Genomic DNA, 18,865 nt, shown 5'->3' with positions numbered 1-18,865 from the left:
GAATTCTCTGAATGTACCCTAATTCCTTTTTTTATTATGTATTTATAGTAACATGCTTTGCAATCAAGAAATAACCTGACAGATGCCTTGTTTGAACTACTGTATATCTATCATTTAAAATAAATAGTTATCAAAGGTACCAGGATTATAATTTAATACGCCAGACACGCATTTCCTCTTTATAAGACTCATCAGTGACGCTCAGATCAAAATAGTTATAAAGCCAAACAAGTACAAAGTTGAAGAGATATAAATGAGAATATATTAAAACCATTTTACACAATCTGTGCTATTCAAATTTAAATAAACTTTCTTACGATAAATACAACATTTTAAAATCAAATCCATGTAATATCCATTTGAAAGACGTAACTCACAGATTTTTAGTTCCAGAGAAAAAAAGTGACAAATATTGAAACTATGGGCATAAATATATTTGATAAATAAGAAGTTGATCAAGAGATGAATATGAAAAGCTTTAAACAGTATAGCATGCCTGGTAATAAAATTCAGAAAGCTCTGATTTGAAGTTCACATGAAGAATGTGATGGTATTGAATCAGACGGACCGATATAAGGGCAGATGGTCAATAGACAAGGGTAAAACACTTTACAACAACCTTCAAAGAAGAGGTTAACAAATACCCACATTTGGAAAACTTTAAATCAATGGTGCAGGAGAGAAAAGCCGTAATAAGAAGATGGTTGCTTTATTCAAAAATATGTTTTATGGATATTTACACTGGCTTTAATAGACAAATGCAATAAATCAGCTGCAATAAATGGCTTTAAGACAAATGCAAGAAATGGCTTTAATAGACAATTGCAATATAAAGTAAAGGGGAACATACAAAAAAGGAATAAAAAAATCAAAAGTCAAAGAAAGACTAAATATATCATGAAAAACAAAAAGACAAACAAAGAATACTACTCAGTACTAGAGAGCAAACTAAAAGGTGAAGAACCACAGCATAATTTGGGCAAAAAATCAACTTATTCATTCTGAATGTGCTGCATTTGAAGTGCCCTCTTTGATTTACATTGACACTAACATGAAATATCAAAATCATGATGCATGTGTTTGGTTCAACAAACAAATAATTCAATTGTAATTAAAGTTTGTGTTGCCATATCATTGCTATAATTTTATTTTTAATATAAACATATAATAATCATTAACAAAATTTAATAACATTCTATGTAGTATCTATATATCTGCACTTAATCGTCAAAGGTTACATAGTTAATATTATTGCATCATATACATTCAGTTATCTCAAAGATTTATGCAAAACCTATATTATAATAAAAGGTAAAATATGCAAAACAAAACTCAGTAAATAAAATTTACGAGTTTATTAGACTTTGAAAGAACATTTCATTTTAACTGCTGTAAAAAAACAAAGGAAAATATTTCATAGACGTTAAATCAAATTCTTTGCAAAGTCAAATGAACTCTTAACTAATAAATAAACAAAGAATAAAACTCATGCAGAATTATGAAGCACCAAAAATTTTGTATAAATTTTGGAAACAAGAGAATTATTCAAAACACTCTTGACATATAGTTGTACATATAAAAAATGAAAAAGTTTCCATGGACTATGATCCTTATATCATTTGCATAAAAACTATTATGAATTCTCATCTCAATTTAGCCTATTTGCACTGACACATCACAAGACAATCATCAGTCAAGGTTTTATTTTTAGAATGACCACAATGATGTTTGACAAATCTGAAAGGTAGATAATATTGATAAGTTCTGACACTTTCTACAGGATTCTCAAAAATCAGTCAAAATAAAAAACAAAATTTGTTGTGTTGAACTTTGCCATCTCAAAACAGTCTTCTTATTTATTAGTACTTTTGAAATTAAGATTTTTTTAATTTTATTCACTTATTATGTTTCAATTAGCCAGCATTCCCCATGTCAGACATAACGTTAATACACTTGAGTTGTGTGCTAAACAGTGGTGTTAAACCCCAATCAATTAATAAAATAATCAACCTTTTTTAAGGCCATGAAGGCAGTGTGTTCATTATCTTTACCTCAACTTATGGCAGACATTGCAAAGGCCCAAGCATTCCAGACAATAAAATATTTGTCTATATATAAAATAATCATTATAAATTATCACAGAGATCAATAAAAATTCAAATTTCATTATATAACTTAGTACCAGAATCTATTATTCTCCATGAATCTATATTAATAAGTCATCCAGTTCTTTCCATAATACCACAGGTTCTGGATGTTTTCTCTCCTTTAAATAGGAATCCATCTTTCCATCGAATAAACCAAAAATTCCACCTGTAAAAGAAATTTCATTCTCAGATATTGACATCTTTTTTTTTTCAAATCAAAAAAGAAAATCAAAACATAACACAGTCGTAAAATTGATTAATTTTCAATAAAAAAATCTTAACATAAAAATAACCTAAGGACAAGTTAATATACAAAAAGACATACCACCACTGAATAGACAATGATGTACATGTAGATATGTAAAATAACTATTTCAGAGAAATATGTCTATGAACATCAGTAAACTAAAGTAAAGTCACAATTACAATATAGATGTTACAAAACTCAAATATCTAAAAAAAAAATTAAAAAAATGTAGTTTTATACAAGAAAATGGAATTAATTAAAAAACAATGATTTGCCATAATGACATTTTTTTAGAAATATCTCATAACTTTTATACCAAATCTGAGATATATACAGTTTATAATGAAATCAATAAAAAAATTATTATAAAACTTCAAGGTAAAAACTCCCTCAGGCAAAATTCACCAAAGATTGCTTTTGATAATCTTTTAAGGTCTTTTTTGGCCATACAGCTATGAACTTGTCTGCATATCTTACCATCCCTAGCATTGAATATTCCAGGTAAATCCAGAAAGGTGTTTAAGACTCAACAAATTTTAAATGAGTTTAAATATGCAAAAGAGAAATACAGTTAAATAAGAGGCTGAAGATCTAAGGTACTTACACATTCAATAAAGATATTCCATCATATATTTAAATCATATAGCCTTATGAATGCAAAAAGACTATATATATATTTATATATCAACCAAATGATAATTTTATTAAACTAAAAACGTTTCAGTTCAAATAAGCCAGTCAGAAAGTTGTTCTCTGTAATATCTAAATGATTGTTATTATTTGGGGAAATTGTAGTTGCGTATTTACCTGTATGTATAAATAAAATTCTGTTTCCTTGGAACCTATCTGGATTTGATGTAAGTTCTTGCACTAGCCCATTAGCTCCTTTACCAGAATAACAAGGATCTAATATTATACCAGTACTTCTACTCACGGACTGTATAAATTCTAAAAAAAAAAATACTATTTTACTATTAAATTTCATTCTTGGCCTGGCCACAAATTTTCATGGTTTTTTGTGAATGGCTTTCTGAATTATTAATTATACAACTGTAGATCACATATTTAACCATTAAAAAAACTAAATTTTGCGACTTTTTAATTCTCATAAATTTGGTTTTAATGAATGAAAGTCAGACATCCTATGATTGATGATATGTGATGATGAAGTGTTCGTAATTATCATACAAAAATTTTATTTCAAAAGAATCAATTTAACAATTGAAAGTACATTTATACCATTTTTTTAATGTTATTGTTTTCTTGGAGTGACAAGCTTATGGCCCAATTAACACCTTTGATGATCATTTCTCCTGCGTAGAACATTTTAGAGCATTGATGAGACATTTTAGCCAAAAATATTAGACGTCTTAGCACCAGAGTAAAACCCATATTTGTGAAAAATTAAAATTGTCAATGCCTGTTTCATGAAGGTCTGGATGATAATCCTTCATTTCTGTTTTCTTTAAAAACAAATTAATTATTTTTTGTCTATTTTCTTTATATTTAATTACATGTCCATTATTCTCTATTCTATATCTAGTGTCCATAATTTTATATTCATCACATTTCAGCACTAGATTATTCTCTTTTTCTTCTTTTTTTTCATGGGGGAGGGGGGTTCTATTTTTCCAGTTTTCATGGGTGGCTTTATGAACTAACAATTCAACAAGAATTTTAAATATTTTACTGTAAGAAACCTAAATTGTATGACTTTTTTTTTATCATGAAAAATTAGTTTTGATGAATGTAAGTCAGACATCCTATGATTGATGATATGCGATGATGAAGTGTTCATTTCTGATTTTTTTTCTCCAGAAAACTTTTAAAAAACCACAAATTCAAGAACCCACCACATTTTGCTCCAACCATAAAAATTGATAACCACAATTAAAAGTACTTTCACAGTATAATGTTCAACATGAAATGAAACATTTAAATTTTGTTCTTGTTTTACTTGTTCTACTAAAAAGATTTTCTTATTACTGTGATAAGTATCTATAGGGTTTTGACATGATAGAAAATAAATTTGGGATGTTTGAAGATGAAGATACGAAAATGTTTTCACACAATCATTAGAAATGTATGTGTTCAGATAGATTTATCTTCAATGCAAAATTACAAGACTCTTGATTTTTTTCCATTTTCTTCCTTATGCACTATCAACATAATAAACAAGTGTTCTGTACTTTTAATCTGTTAATTTCAATCTAATTTTAGCTTTTAAAAACATGAACTAGAGGCTCTTAAGTCTCGCTCACCTTGGTCTATGTGAATATCAAACTAAGGACACAGATGGATTCATGACAAAATTGTGTTTTGGTGATGGTGATGTGTTTGTAGATCTTACTTAACTGAACATTCTTGTTGCTTACAATTATTTCTATCTATAATAAATTTGGACCAGTAGTTACAATGGAAAATGTTAGTAAAAATTACAAATTTTATGAAAATTGTAAAAAATTGACTATAAAGGGCAATAACTCCTTAGGAGTTCAATTGACCATTTTGGTCATGGTGACTCATTTTTAGGTATTTTGCTGTACAATATTGTTGTTTACAAATTATTTATTAAAAGTACCTTCCTCCCATTTAATTAATTCTGGAAAAGCCGTAATATAATACAAATTAGAATCAGTGTAAAAGTGAGTAACTGGTTTCAATTTTTTTATGCTACTGTAGATTCATTATTATTAGTTTCAACAAGAATTTTACAATTTTACCAATTTCCATTGATTTTTAAACCAAGAATTCAAATGTTCAATGAACTACAAATTTTCTATAAGGGTTTATGCAGAAGTATGAATTCAAATATCCATAAAAATGCAAGTTTTCCTCAATCCACAAAAATTGGTATCACTAAAATAAATGTCTTATGAATCAACAGTATTTAGGAATAAAGGCATTTGATATTCTAAATATGATTACAAACTGATAATTGTCCCTCAATATACTATTTAAATTTTATTAACAAACCTTGTTCTTCAGGGGTAGATAAGCCATACCCAAGTCCTTTGTATCCATCAACAATATCTATTATGTCATCAGCACTAACGGAATCACCAAGTCCTACTTCTTTTAATGCGTCGTTTATGTGATCAATAAATGATTGCTTGTTATCAGAAACAGTTATTGCATGGATTCTGTATTCAAAATAGATCGAAATACATAATGTAATTAGGTGGGGCATAAAAATGTGGATTTCTAAGTAGAGTATTGCTTTCTCTTTGAAAACTCTGAAAGTTTGTTATTGCTGTTATAGTAGGTGAGTAGTTATATCACGTATAAACTGGGTATGAGTTGAATAGTTAGTCCAAAAGGTGCAACTTTTGCCCTGAGGCGTGTCAAAAAGGGGATTTAATATCACATCAGGAGCTTTTAATATCACATCAGGAGATGAACAAACTTTTTATTGGAAGTTTCCATATTTTTCTGCAAATATACTTAACAAATTTATTTTGAGGATTGACTTTAACAGTAACTACAACACCTCCATTTCAAAGACAGAACCTATCCTTTTAAATATGTTTAAATTTGATTAAGATTGGTTAAATCAGTAATCTATACCAATACCTGAGTTTTGATTGGTTTAGATAGTTAGCTATAGAAAGTCCTGCTGCTGTTCCACCACTTCCACAGGCAAACACAATATCATCAAAGTCTTCTAAAAGTCCCTAAATAATTAACAAAGATATCAATCAGAGAGAATTCTTGTTCTTTTTGGCAGTTTATTTCCACAAGATATGTATTCATATACAAACCCTGCATATCATTTTCTAGAAATGGGTGTTTTCAAAACACAGATGAATAATTCTACATGGCCTGTGTGTTAAAAAAAAATTTGTGAGACCTTACTATTTAGTAGTTGAATTATCATTAACAAGGCCTTTAAAGAAGATATGTAGGTTTTACCTTTTCCTCCTTTGGTTTTCAGTTGATAATTGACCCTCATTGATAAGGGCTGTACAGTGACCTATAGTTGATAACGTTATTTATTCTCTGTAGGAGAGTTGTATCATTGATTATAAAACTGCATCTTCTTATTTTATGTCAGTAGAATTCATTTCAACTGACATATGTTCTTATTTTATAATATCTTTTCAAACACTGAAAACTCCAAAGAACCAGACTATATCAAAAACATAATTTTTGGTATGTGTTTAGAATGGCTAACCTGTTCTTTGACCATGTTGACAGAAATGCTAAACAAGTAATTTAGATGTTTTAATACATGTACCTGAGAGATCATTTCTTGGAATGCTGTAAGATAACCATATAATCCTACAACATTTGATCCACCAATCGGTACCAAGTAAGAATCTTCTCCTGTTTCCTTCCTATAAAATAAAATAACTGTCAATGGGAGATAATTCAAATTCATAATTTTCTCAGTAACACATTTGTTTCTGATTGATATATATACATTATAATAATAATTTGTTTGTGCAAATGTTTCACAGACACTTGTCTCTGAAAAAACCCACAATACCCCTTTTATTAAGGTATATATACAAGTTTTCAAACTCTGCACAAATTAACCTTATAAACAAAACTGTGTGGTACATTTGCTAAAATTCTCTTATAAAGTAGTTATAAAATGTGTCAAACTTTCAGTGTGTATATAAAGGAAATTTAATTTAAAAAAGAACATACATAACATTCTTACTTGATGTGACCTGCTAGTTTTTCCATCCTTGGTTTTATGTCTTTCACATATTTGCTGGTCTTTGGTATCAAATACATACTAGCACCACTCATTTTGTCCAATAAAACATTTCCTTCAAATATTACATTAGCACTGCAATCTTTGTATTCAAGTTTACCGGTCTTAGTTTCTATTGATTCCATTGTATAAGGCTATCAAAGAAATCAGTTTACAAAACTAGTTTAGAAAAGTGAATTAACTTAGCTGGCACAGGAGATGTAATTTGATTTCATATGAAGAAAAGAAATTGAGGAATTAAGCTTACTTATTTATCATTTTATGAAAGCACTTTTTCATCTTATCTAAAAAGTTGTGTTATGTAATTTATTTTGTTTGCATTGTGTTTTTGGGGATTTTTTTTCATCAGCTGTTTTATTTGTTTGGTGGAGGGGGATTCATTTAATCAAATCACATAAAGTCTAAGCTAAATACTGTTTGTCTCCATAAAGTTATGTTCACAATTCCTTTTAATCTTTATCAATGTAAATCTTCTTTCTCCGTCTACTTTTTGTAAAAAAATTACAAAAACAATCATGAAAATTATAGGTTTATATACAATTTTACCAAAGATAAGGCAGAAAGAACTCTTTCTAGGCCTTATTAATCAGCAGTTTCGACTATTCTATTAATAAATAAAGTTATCAATACAATAACCTTACCACTTCTGGACTTCTTAACAGAAGATGACACTTCAACCCAAGCTGTGCTGCAGCTACTGCTGTAGACCTGGCAAAATTAGACTGAATACTACCACAAGTGATGACATTCTTACAGCCTTTCTCAATGGCATCAGCAAATAAAAACTCAAGTTTTCTCACCTGAAATGAAGCCATCGATAATTAAGTACCACTCTAAAAAATTAAATGTTCAAAATATATATTTATGTCTTTTTCAATAAGTTTTATTTTAGCCAATTTCTTTTCTTTCTTTTTTTTACTTTTTTATTTATAATCAGGAATTGCCTAGATTCCTTTTTATTTGTTTTGTCTATTCTCTGGTATAATCAATCAAAAATTAAATGTCATTTTCATCTGCTTATTCATCAATACCATAATTATCAAATAATAAGCATATTTGAAACTGGTTTTCATGTTGGTTCTTATGTTATGCTGTTACACCAATGTTCTATTTTAGAGGTTGATTTAGCACTTCTTAACATGTTTAAGTCTTTTTGACCCAACTTTCTTTATATATCTGTCCAAATTGAAAAGCCTTTAGTTCATTAGTTTAATTTAGTTTAGTTTGAATTTATGTAGTCCATAGAGTTGCTTGCAAATTATAGTTGACTTGTGACCATCCTTGTCCTTTGGTCTGAGGTTGAATGTTATCTAATTGAATATCATACCACCATGATCACATGTCCTTACTTTTTATCAAAATATGACAATGTTCAGATAACCTTAATTGCAACATACCTTATTACCTGACAATGTTGACCAGTCAATATCAACACACCTTATTACCCGACAATGTTGACCCAGTCAATATCAACACACCTTATTACCCGACAATGTTGACTCAGTCAATATCAAAACACCACATTACCACCAGACAATGTTGACTCAGTCATATCAACACACCTTAATACCCTGACAATGTTGACCAGTCAATATCAACACACCTTATTACCTGACAATGTTGACCCAATCAATATCAATACATCTTATTACCTGACAATGTTAATCCAGTCAATATCAACACACCTTATTACCTGACAATGTTGACCAGTCAATATCAACACACCTTATTACCTGACAATGTTGACCCAGTCAATATCAACAAACCTTATTACCAGACAATGTTGACCCAGTCAATATCAACACACCTTATTACCTGACAATGTTGACCCTGTAAATATCAACACACCTTACTACCTGACAATGTTGACCAGTCAATATCAACACACCTTACTACCTAACAAAGTTGACTCAGTCAATATCAACACACCTTATTACCTGACAATGTTGACCCTGTCAATATCAACACACCTTACTACCTAACAAAGTTGACTCAGTCAATATCAACACACCTTATAACCTGACAATGTTGACCCTGTCAATATCAACACACCTTACTACCTGACAATGTTGACCCAGTCAATATCAACACACCTTAGTACCTGAAAATGTTGACCCAGTCAATATCAACACACCTTATTACCTGAAAATGTTGACCCAGTCAATATCAACACACCTTATTACCTGACAATGTTGACCCAGTCGATATCAACACACCTTATTACCTGAAAATGTTGAATCAGTCAATATCAACAAACCTTACTACCAGACAATGTTGACCCAGTCAATATCAACACACCTTATTACCTGACAATGTTGACCCAGTCAATATCAACACACCTTATTACCTGACAATGTTGACCCAGTCATATCAACACCTTATTACCTAACAAAGTTGACCCAGTCAATATCAACACACCTTATTACCTGACAATGTTGACTCAGTCAATATCAACACCTTATTACCTGACAATGTTAACCCAGTCAATATCAACACACCTTATTACCTGACAATGTTGACCCAGTCAATATCAACACACCTTATTACCTGACAATGTTGACTCAGTCAATATCAACACCTTATTACCTGACAATGTTGACCCAATCAATATCAACACACCTTATTACCAGACAATGTTGACCCAGTCAATATCAACACGCCTTATTACCTGACAATGTTGACTCAGTCAATATCAACACCTTATTACCTGACAATGTTGACCCAATCAATATCAACACACCTTATTACCTGACAATGTTGACTCGGTCAATATCAACACACCTTATTACCTGACAATGTTGACTCAGTCAATATCAACACCTTATTACCTGACAATGTTGACCCAATCAATATCAACACCTTATTACCTGACAATGTTGACCCAATCAATATCAACACACCTTATTACCTGACAATGTTGACCCTGTCAATATCAACACATCTTATTACCTGACAATGTTGACCCAGTCAATATCAACAAACCTTATTACCAGACAATGTTGACCCAGTCAATATCAACACACCTTATTACCTGACAATGTTGACCCTGTAAATATCAACTCACCTTACTACCTGACAATGTTGACCAGTCAATATCAACACACCTTACTACCTAACAAAGTTGACTCAGTCAATATCAACACACCTTATTACCTGACAATGTTGACCCTGTCAATATCAACACACCTTACTACCTAACAAAGTTGACTCAGTCAATATCAACACACCTTATAACCTGACAATGTTGACCCTGTCAATATCAACACACCTTACTACCTGACAATGTTGACCCAGTCAATATCAACACACCTTAGTACCTGAAAATGTTGACCCAGTCAATATCAACACACCTTATTACCTGAAAATGTTGACCCAGTCAATATCAACACACCTTATTACCTGACAATGTTGACCCAGTCGATATCAACACACCTTATTACCTGAAAATGTTGAATCAGTCAATATCAACAAACCTTACTACCAGACAATGTTGACCCAGTCAATATCAACACACCTTATTACCTGACAATGTTGACCCAGTCAATATCAACACACCTTATTACCTGACAATGTTGACCCAGTCATATCAACACCTTATTACCTAACAAAGTTGACCCAGTCAATATCAACACACCTTATTACCTGACAATGTTGACTCAGTCAATATCAACACCTTATTACCTGACAATGTTAACCCAGTCAATATCAACACACCTTATTACCTGACAATGTTGACCCAGTCAATATCAACACACCTTATTACCTGACAATGTTGACTCAGTCAATATCAACACCTTATTACCTGACAATGTTGACCCAATCAATATCAACACACCTTATTACCAGACAATGTTGACCCAGTCAATATCAACACGCCTTATTACCTGACAATGTTGACTCAGTCAATATCAACACCTTATTACCTGACAATGTTGACCCAATCAATATCAACACACCTTATTACCTGACAATGTTGACTCGGTCAATATCAACACACCTTATTACCTGACAATGTTGACTCAGTCAATATCAACACCTTATAACCTGACAAGGTTGACCCAATCAATATCAACACCTTATTACCTGACAATGTTGACCCAATCAATATCAACACACCTTATTACCTGACAATGTTGACCCTGTCAATATCAACACATCTTATTACCTGACAATGTTAATCCAGTCAATATCAACACACCTGATTACCTGACAATGTTGACCAGTCAATATCAACACACCTTATTACCTGACAATGTTGACCCAGTCAATATCAACAAACCTTATTACCAGACAATGTTGACCCAGTCAATATCAACACACCTTATTACCTGACAATGTTGACCCTGTAAATATCAACACACCTTACTACCTGACAATGTTGACCAGTCAATATCAACACACCTTACTACCTAACAAAGTTGACTCAGTCAATCTCAACACACCTTATTACCTGACAATGTTGACCCTGTCAATATCAACACACCCTACTACCTAACAAAGTTGACTCAGTCAATATCAACACACCTTATAACCTGACAATGTTGACCCTGTCAATATCAACACACCTTACTACCTGACAATGTTGACCAGTCAATATCAACACACCTTAGTACCTGAAAATGTTGACCCAATCGATATCAACACACCTTATTACCTGAAAATGTTGACCCAGTCAATATCAACACACCTTATTACCTGACAATGTTGACCCAGTCGATATCAACACACCTTATTACCTGAAAATGTTGAATCAGTCAATATCGACAAACTATACTACCAGACAATATTGACCCAGTCAATATCAACACACCTTATTACCTGACAATGTTGACCCAGTCAATATCAACACACCTTATTACCTGACAATCTTGACCCAGTCATATCAACACCTTATTACCTAACAAAGTTGACCCAGTCAATATCAACACACCTTATTACCTGACAATGTTGACTCAGTCAATATCAACACCTTATTACCTGACATTGTTAACCCAGTCAATATCAACACACCTTAGTACCTGAAAATGTTGACCCAGTCGATATCAACACACCTTATTACCTGAAAATGTTGACCCAGTCAATATCAACACACCTTATTACCTGACAATGTTGACCCAGTCGCTATCAACACACCTTATTACCTGAAAATGTTGAATCAGTCAATATCGACAAACCTTACTACCAGACAATGTTGACCCAGTCAATATCAACACACCTTATTACCTGACAATGTTGACCCAGTCAATATCAACACACCTTATTACCTGACAATGTTGACCCAGGCATATCAACACCTTATTACCTAACAAAGTTGACCCAGTCAATATCAACACACCTTATTACCTGACAATGTTGACTCAGTCAATATAAACACCTTATTACCTGACAATGTTAACCCAGTCAATATCAACACACCTTATTACCTGACAATGTTGACCCAGTCAATATCAACACACCTTATTACCTGACAATGTTGACTCAGTCAATATAAACACCTTATTACCTGACAATGTTAACCCAGTCAATATCAACACACCTTATTACCTGACAATGTTGACCCAGTCAATATCAACACACCTTATTACCTGACAATGTTGACTCAGTCAATATCAACACCTTATTACCTGACAATGTTGACCCAATCAATATCAACACACCTTATTACCTGACAATGTTGAACAGTCAATATCAACACACCTTATTACTGACAATGTTGACCAGTCAATATCAACAAACCTTATTACCAGACAATGTTGACCCTGTCAATATCAACAAACCTTATTACCTGACAATGTTGACCCAATCAATATCAACACACCTTATTACCTGAAAATGTTGACCCTGTCAATATCAACACATCTTATTACCTGACAATGCTAATCCAGTCAATATCAACACACCTTATTACCTGACAATGTTGACCAGTCAATATCAACACACCTTATTACCAGACAATGTTGACCCAGTCAATATCAACAAACCTTATTACCAGACAATGTTGACCCAGTCAATATCAACACACCTTATTACCTGACAATGTTGACCCTGTAAATATCAACACACCTTACTACCTGACAATGTTGACCAGTCAATATCAACACACCTTACTACCTAACAAAGTTGACTCAGTCAATCTCAACACACCTTATTACCTGACAATGTTGACCCTGTCAATATCAACACACCTTACTACCTAACAAAGTTGACTCAGTCAATATCAACACACCTTATAACCTGACAATGTTGACCCTGTCAATATCAACACACCTTACTACCTGACAATGTTGACCAGTCAATATCAACACACCTTAGTACCTGAAAATGTTGACCCAGTCGATATCAACACACCTTATTACCTGAAAATGTTGACCCAGTCAATATCAACACACCTTATTACCTGACAATGTTGACCCAGTCAATATCAACACACCTTATTACCTGAAAATGTTGAATCAGTCAATATCGACAAACCTCACTACCAGACAATGTTGACCCAGTCAATATCAACACACCTTATTACCTGACAATGTTGACCCAGTCAATATCAACACACCTTATTACCTGACAATGTTGACCCAGGCATATCAACACCTTATTACCTAACAAAGTTGACCCAGTCAGTATCAACACACCTTATTACCTTACAATGTTGACTCAGTCAATATCAACACCTTATTACCTGACAATGTTAACCCAGTCAATATCAACACACCTTATTACCTGACAATGTTGACCCAGTCAATATCAACACACCTTATTACCTGACAATGTTGACTCAGTCAATATCAACACCTTATTACCTGACAATGTTGACCCAATCAATATCAACACACCTTATTACCTGACAATGTTGACCAGTCAATATCAACACACCTTATTACCTGACAATGTTGACCAGTCAATATCAACAAACCTTATTACCAGACAATGTTGACCCAGTCAATATCAACACACCTTATTACCTGACAATGTTAACTCAGTCAATACCAACACCTTATTACCTGACAATGTTGACCCAATCAATATCAACACACCTTATTACCTGACAATGTTGACCCAGTCAATATCAACACACCTTATTACCTGACAATGTTGACTCAGTCAATATCAACACCTTATTACCTGACAATGTTGACCCAATCAATATCAACACACCTTATTACCTGACAATGTACATGTTGACTCGGTCAATATCAACACACCTTATTACCTGACAATGTTGACCCAGTCATATCATCTCTCTTGATGTAAACTTTAAAGCCAATTGGTACATTTGGAAGTCTCCACTCATGGATTGGTGTATTCATATTACCCAGCTGAAAAAGATTTGAAAGTCAAAGTCAAATTTTGTGAGTGTTTTCAACAAAATCATAAAAATTCTAGGTTTAAACTATCAATTAAATCTGGCAACATCTGGATGGATAAAAAAAGGATTTATGAATACAACCAGTGTAATTTTAATAGTTGTTTGTTAGCTATTCCCTCACTCTTATGTTTTGCTATAAGATATCATGTGAACGCAGGAATTACGCTATCTAAGTTTAAAACAAAAACTTATACATGTACATATTTGGCGAATTAGGTTGTTATCCCCTTATGACAATGTATGATAGATATTTTAACAAACATGATTTAATATTGGAAAAGAATTCATGTTAAAAATAATATTTCATTAACAAATGCATACTCTCTCTCAAATACATTATCTAAAGCTGGGAAGAATTGTTGGGCTAGTAGTACATATGTAGTATTGATGCTATCTTAAAATTACTTGATTTAAAAGGGTATCAGGTGCTCTCATCTAAAATAAACATAAGAAATATGGTGAAAAAGAAATTATATTTAAGGAGGCTTGCGGGTATAAAATTTTCAGAAAAAAATCGAACTTTTATTTTTCATTACAAATTTTATTAATTACCTTAAGAAGTTGTTACTTTATCATATATATGGTACAAAAATTATTCCAAAAAATCAACACGTGTTGGCACCAGGTGACTTTTAAAATGTAGATATCATTGAAAATGCTCCAAATTATCTCCCTTTGGTGCAAAATGGCCATTTTTTGGCATTAAAATCTAAATATCTTTTTTAACTCATTGGTGACCTATATTTTTTATTGTTATTTTCGAAAAAGCTGTACATAAACTAAATAATTGTAAAATTTTAGCCATTTCTGCATTTTAGTTCTTTTTTAATTTCTATATTACCGCTTTTTCTCCTATTAGTTCAACAGAAGAAAAGGACATTAGCAAAAATGTATGCTTTTTTCGAAGGCAGATTGTGAGCGTAAATGAACAGTGACCCCATTTTTTTATTTCATTTTTCTATTAGGTATAAGATAAAGTGAATTTATAGAAAAATATAGCGAAATCTTATATTAAATAAAAAAAATGATTTAGACCCGCGAGCCCCTTAAAGTATTGTAATATATGGAAGAAAGAATTATTTAAGGCCACACCAATTTGATTCCTTGTTTGACGGACCCGCCCGCACCTATTTTTTTCAAAACGGATTTTTTTAATTTTTATTATATTCCTGCTTCCCGCATTCGGAAATGAAATCATGTCCATTTCCCGCACCGTTTTTTTGTGTAAATATTATATTTAGATCTCAACATTTGTTTTTTAAATCAAAGTCTAGCCTTTATATAACGATTTTAAACCTATCAGCACCCCACAACACTGTAAATATCTGCGAGAATATTTGTTTCAGCATATAACCAATTTATTCCACGCGGGAGTGCTCCGATATAAATAGAAATACCAGCACAGAACAAAACGTTGGTTTCTTTCCCCCTAACTTATATTCCCTATAAAAAAAATTTTCGTTGTTAAAATAATGTACAAATTGCTTCTGAAGGATTTGCCTTCAACTGCAATTATAATGTATGGTGACGGTCATACCCGCTGCAGGTTTGTGCACCTGTCCTGGTTGATTCAGAGACCTGTCGTTCAGCAGTTATCGTTTGTTGATGTGGTTCATTGGTATTTTCCCGTTTGGAAATATAATTTAGATCGTTGGTTTTCCTGTTCGAATTGTGTACAATACTAAGTTGTGGTCCCTTATAGCTTGCTGGTTGGTCTTGATCAAAGCACTATGTAAAAGGCCGTACTTTGACCTATGTTTGTTATTATCAGGTTGGGACCAACCCTCCCTAAGACAAGGGCCTTGAAGGGGTCATTTTACCATTTTTACTGTTCAGTCTGTTGTAGAAAAGAAAATAGAAATACTAAAGATTTGTACAGTGCTACTATACAAAACCTTTGACAACTTTTTTTTTTTACTCAAAAAGAGGAGAAATACATTATATTTTAAACAACTTTTCTAAAAGAGGGATGGGTCCACTTATTTTGAATAATATTAAACTGTTAAAGTAAATGTGTTATAAACATGGTTATTAAAGTCCAGGAATATTACATAATTCTTGGACATGTTTTGATCATTTAATACCAAATATTATAGTTCTTTGGGAAAATATAAGCCCTTTTGTACTTTTTACAAAAAAAATATATTATAACTTTAATATTTTGACCCCTCATAAAAGGGATATTCATAACAGTAAGGGGTTGTTCTGAACCTGATTATGACTTGGATTGAGAATTGTCTCATTGTCAGTCACACATACATTGACCAGATTTAATTATTCAATTATTTCTTGTTGAACAGGGAAAAAAAACTTCATAAATTAAAGAAATGTCAAGGTACAAGTGATAAATCAAGTTTTAATATAGTCAAAACCTACTATTTTATGTTTACAAAAAAAAAATATAATCGCTCGCCTTTCCTTTTTAAGCTTCGCCTCAAAAATTTGCAAATTAAATATTTTTTTATTAAAATTTTCAAATCGCTCGCTCGCCCCAATTTTTGGAGTCCAAAAATTCGTAGAACAAGAAATTAAATTGGTGTGGCCTAAGTAAAAAAAGACAAAATAAGACCTCTGGAAGCAAGCTTATAGATTATTTGAACCAAAATTTAATTTTGAGCCTTACTTATTGAAATTACCATATATATATATTCAAATATGTGTTTTAACAAGATTTAGAATTGGAGCTTACAAACTTGAAATAGAAAAAGGTAGTTACAAATGTACTTTAATATTAAACTAGAAAATAAAATATGCAAACTCTGTAATGAGGAAATAGAAGATGAGATGCATTTTCTTTTAACATGTAAAACTCTGGATAATGTTAGAAATCCCTTTCTAAGCAAAATATATAGTAAAAATAAAAATATTTCAAAACTTGATAACAAATCTCTTTTTATTTGGCTAATGGGAAATAAAGATAAAAACATTTTGATAATAATTTGTTAATTATTAAAGGTTTTAAATATAAACAGAAATACAATATTAAATTAGATTTCTCTATATAGAATATTATGATATGTATGATCAAATATGCATTTACATAAGTTATTTCTTTTACATTTGATAAATTATTAGTAAACTACATGTATGAGGTGTGCTGTCCAATAAAGAGACCAGAGTAACAGACAATTGGTCATATTATATTATATATTTATATTATTACAAATTGCCTACTTCATTTGCTTTTATATTATATCAATCAACTAAATCAAAATCAATCATATTATGTACTTTGTTTAAGGTTCATCATAAGGAATTGAAAAATATGGTGTTTACACCTCAAAAATTACTATGAGTACAGACAAACTGGTACATCCAGGAAAGATTTAAGGCATGGCAGGAACTAGATATATAAAAGTTATACGAAGTCTACGTTTCAGAAAATTTAAAACTTACCTGGATTTTCATGTCCAGTTTTATTAAGTCTGCAGAAGATAGCAAAATAAACAAACACCAGAGTTCCATTTGATAGGGTCCACTCAGTTACACAGTTTAAATCACCTATTGTTTACAGGTGTCTATTGTCCATCCATTGTCCATTTAAATCAATACTACTCACAACATTGATTATATATGAGGGGAGCTTCTCAATCGTTTTCACTACTTAGTTAATTTTTGCACCTTCTGCAGGAACGAAAAAAACTGGAAGTCAAAATCTAGAAAAGTTTATAATTTTCTAAAACATAAAATGCATTTAAAATTTATATATCTAGTTCCTGCCATCCCTTAAAACTGTTGCAGGTGCATAGGTTAGTCTGTACTCAGAGTAAAATTTGGGGTGTAAATACGGCCACATTAGCCAAAAGGTTATGATGAACCTTAACCTATTTTTTATTTACTTTACATTATGTTTCAAAATTATATTGTAATTATTCTGCTCATTTTGGGGGAGTGATTGGCAAAAAAAATATTTGTTTGTTTGTTTGTTTGTTTGTTTGTTTGTTTGTTTGTTTGTTTGTTTATATTGTTATTGATAATAAAAAAAAACATCAAGCATGCAGCTATAGACAACTTTTGAGTTTGATGCATTTCCCTTAAAAACTGATGTTTTAATGAACATCATGCATGATAATTATTTGTACTAGTAGAAGTCCTGAACCATCAAGAGTCTCTCCCTGATTTGTAGTTGTTATCTTTCTTTCTTTTTTATCTGTTGTATTCACACAGTAGATCTAGATGCTTACCCTCACAAAATATTTAGGAATGTGTGACAGTCTATTACACCAGTTTGGTGGTGAAAATGGTGTCAAAACTGAAGCCATGGTGCCAATTGAATGTACAGTTTATTTTGTTTTATGAGGTAAACATCACTTTTGCAAATGCTGAATTTATCTGTTGTCCTGAATAAAATGATTTGTCTCCCTTTAATAGTTTTTCGGATT

At 31.6% G+C, this 18,865-nt stretch overlaps 1 protein-coding gene across 2 annotated transcripts; it reads right to left on the bottom strand.

Moving 5' to 3' along the window:
* Nucleotides 1–1,576: 1,576 nt before the first annotated feature.
* Nucleotides 1,577–18,850, bottom strand: LOC134711460 (uncharacterized). Of its 2 annotated transcripts, none has more exons than XM_063572061.1 (9): nt 18,668–18,850; nt 14,320–14,433; nt 7,759–7,917; nt 7,061–7,251; nt 6,632–6,731; nt 5,968–6,068; nt 5,371–5,537; nt 3,202–3,342; nt 1,577–2,313 (listed from the first exon to the last, which is right to left on the bottom strand). In XM_063572061.1, the coding sequence occupies exons 1-9, from the start codon at nt 18,743–18,745 to the stop codon at nt 2,207–2,209; spliced, it is 1,158 nt and encodes a 385-aa protein (XP_063428131.1). In that variant the 5' UTR covers nt 18,746–18,850; the 3' UTR covers nt 1,577–2,206. The 2 variants fall into 2 exon arrangements, with proteins under 2 accessions (XP_063428131.1, XP_063428132.1); XM_063572062.1 differs by lacking the exon at nt 18,668–18,850 and adding an exon at nt 17,880–18,045.
* Between the last annotated feature and the right edge of the window lie 15 nt (nt 18,851–18,865).

Source organism: Mytilus trossulus, chromosome 3 (genome assembly GCF_036588685.1).
Source record: "Mytilus trossulus isolate FHL-02 chromosome 3, PNRI_Mtr1.1.1.hap1, whole genome shotgun sequence".
NCBI classification, from domain to species: domain Eukaryota; kingdom Metazoa; phylum Mollusca; class Bivalvia; order Mytilida; family Mytilidae; genus Mytilus; species Mytilus trossulus.
Note: the sequence above shows the minus strand (reverse complement) of the source record. Positions and strands in the feature narration are given on the sequence as shown.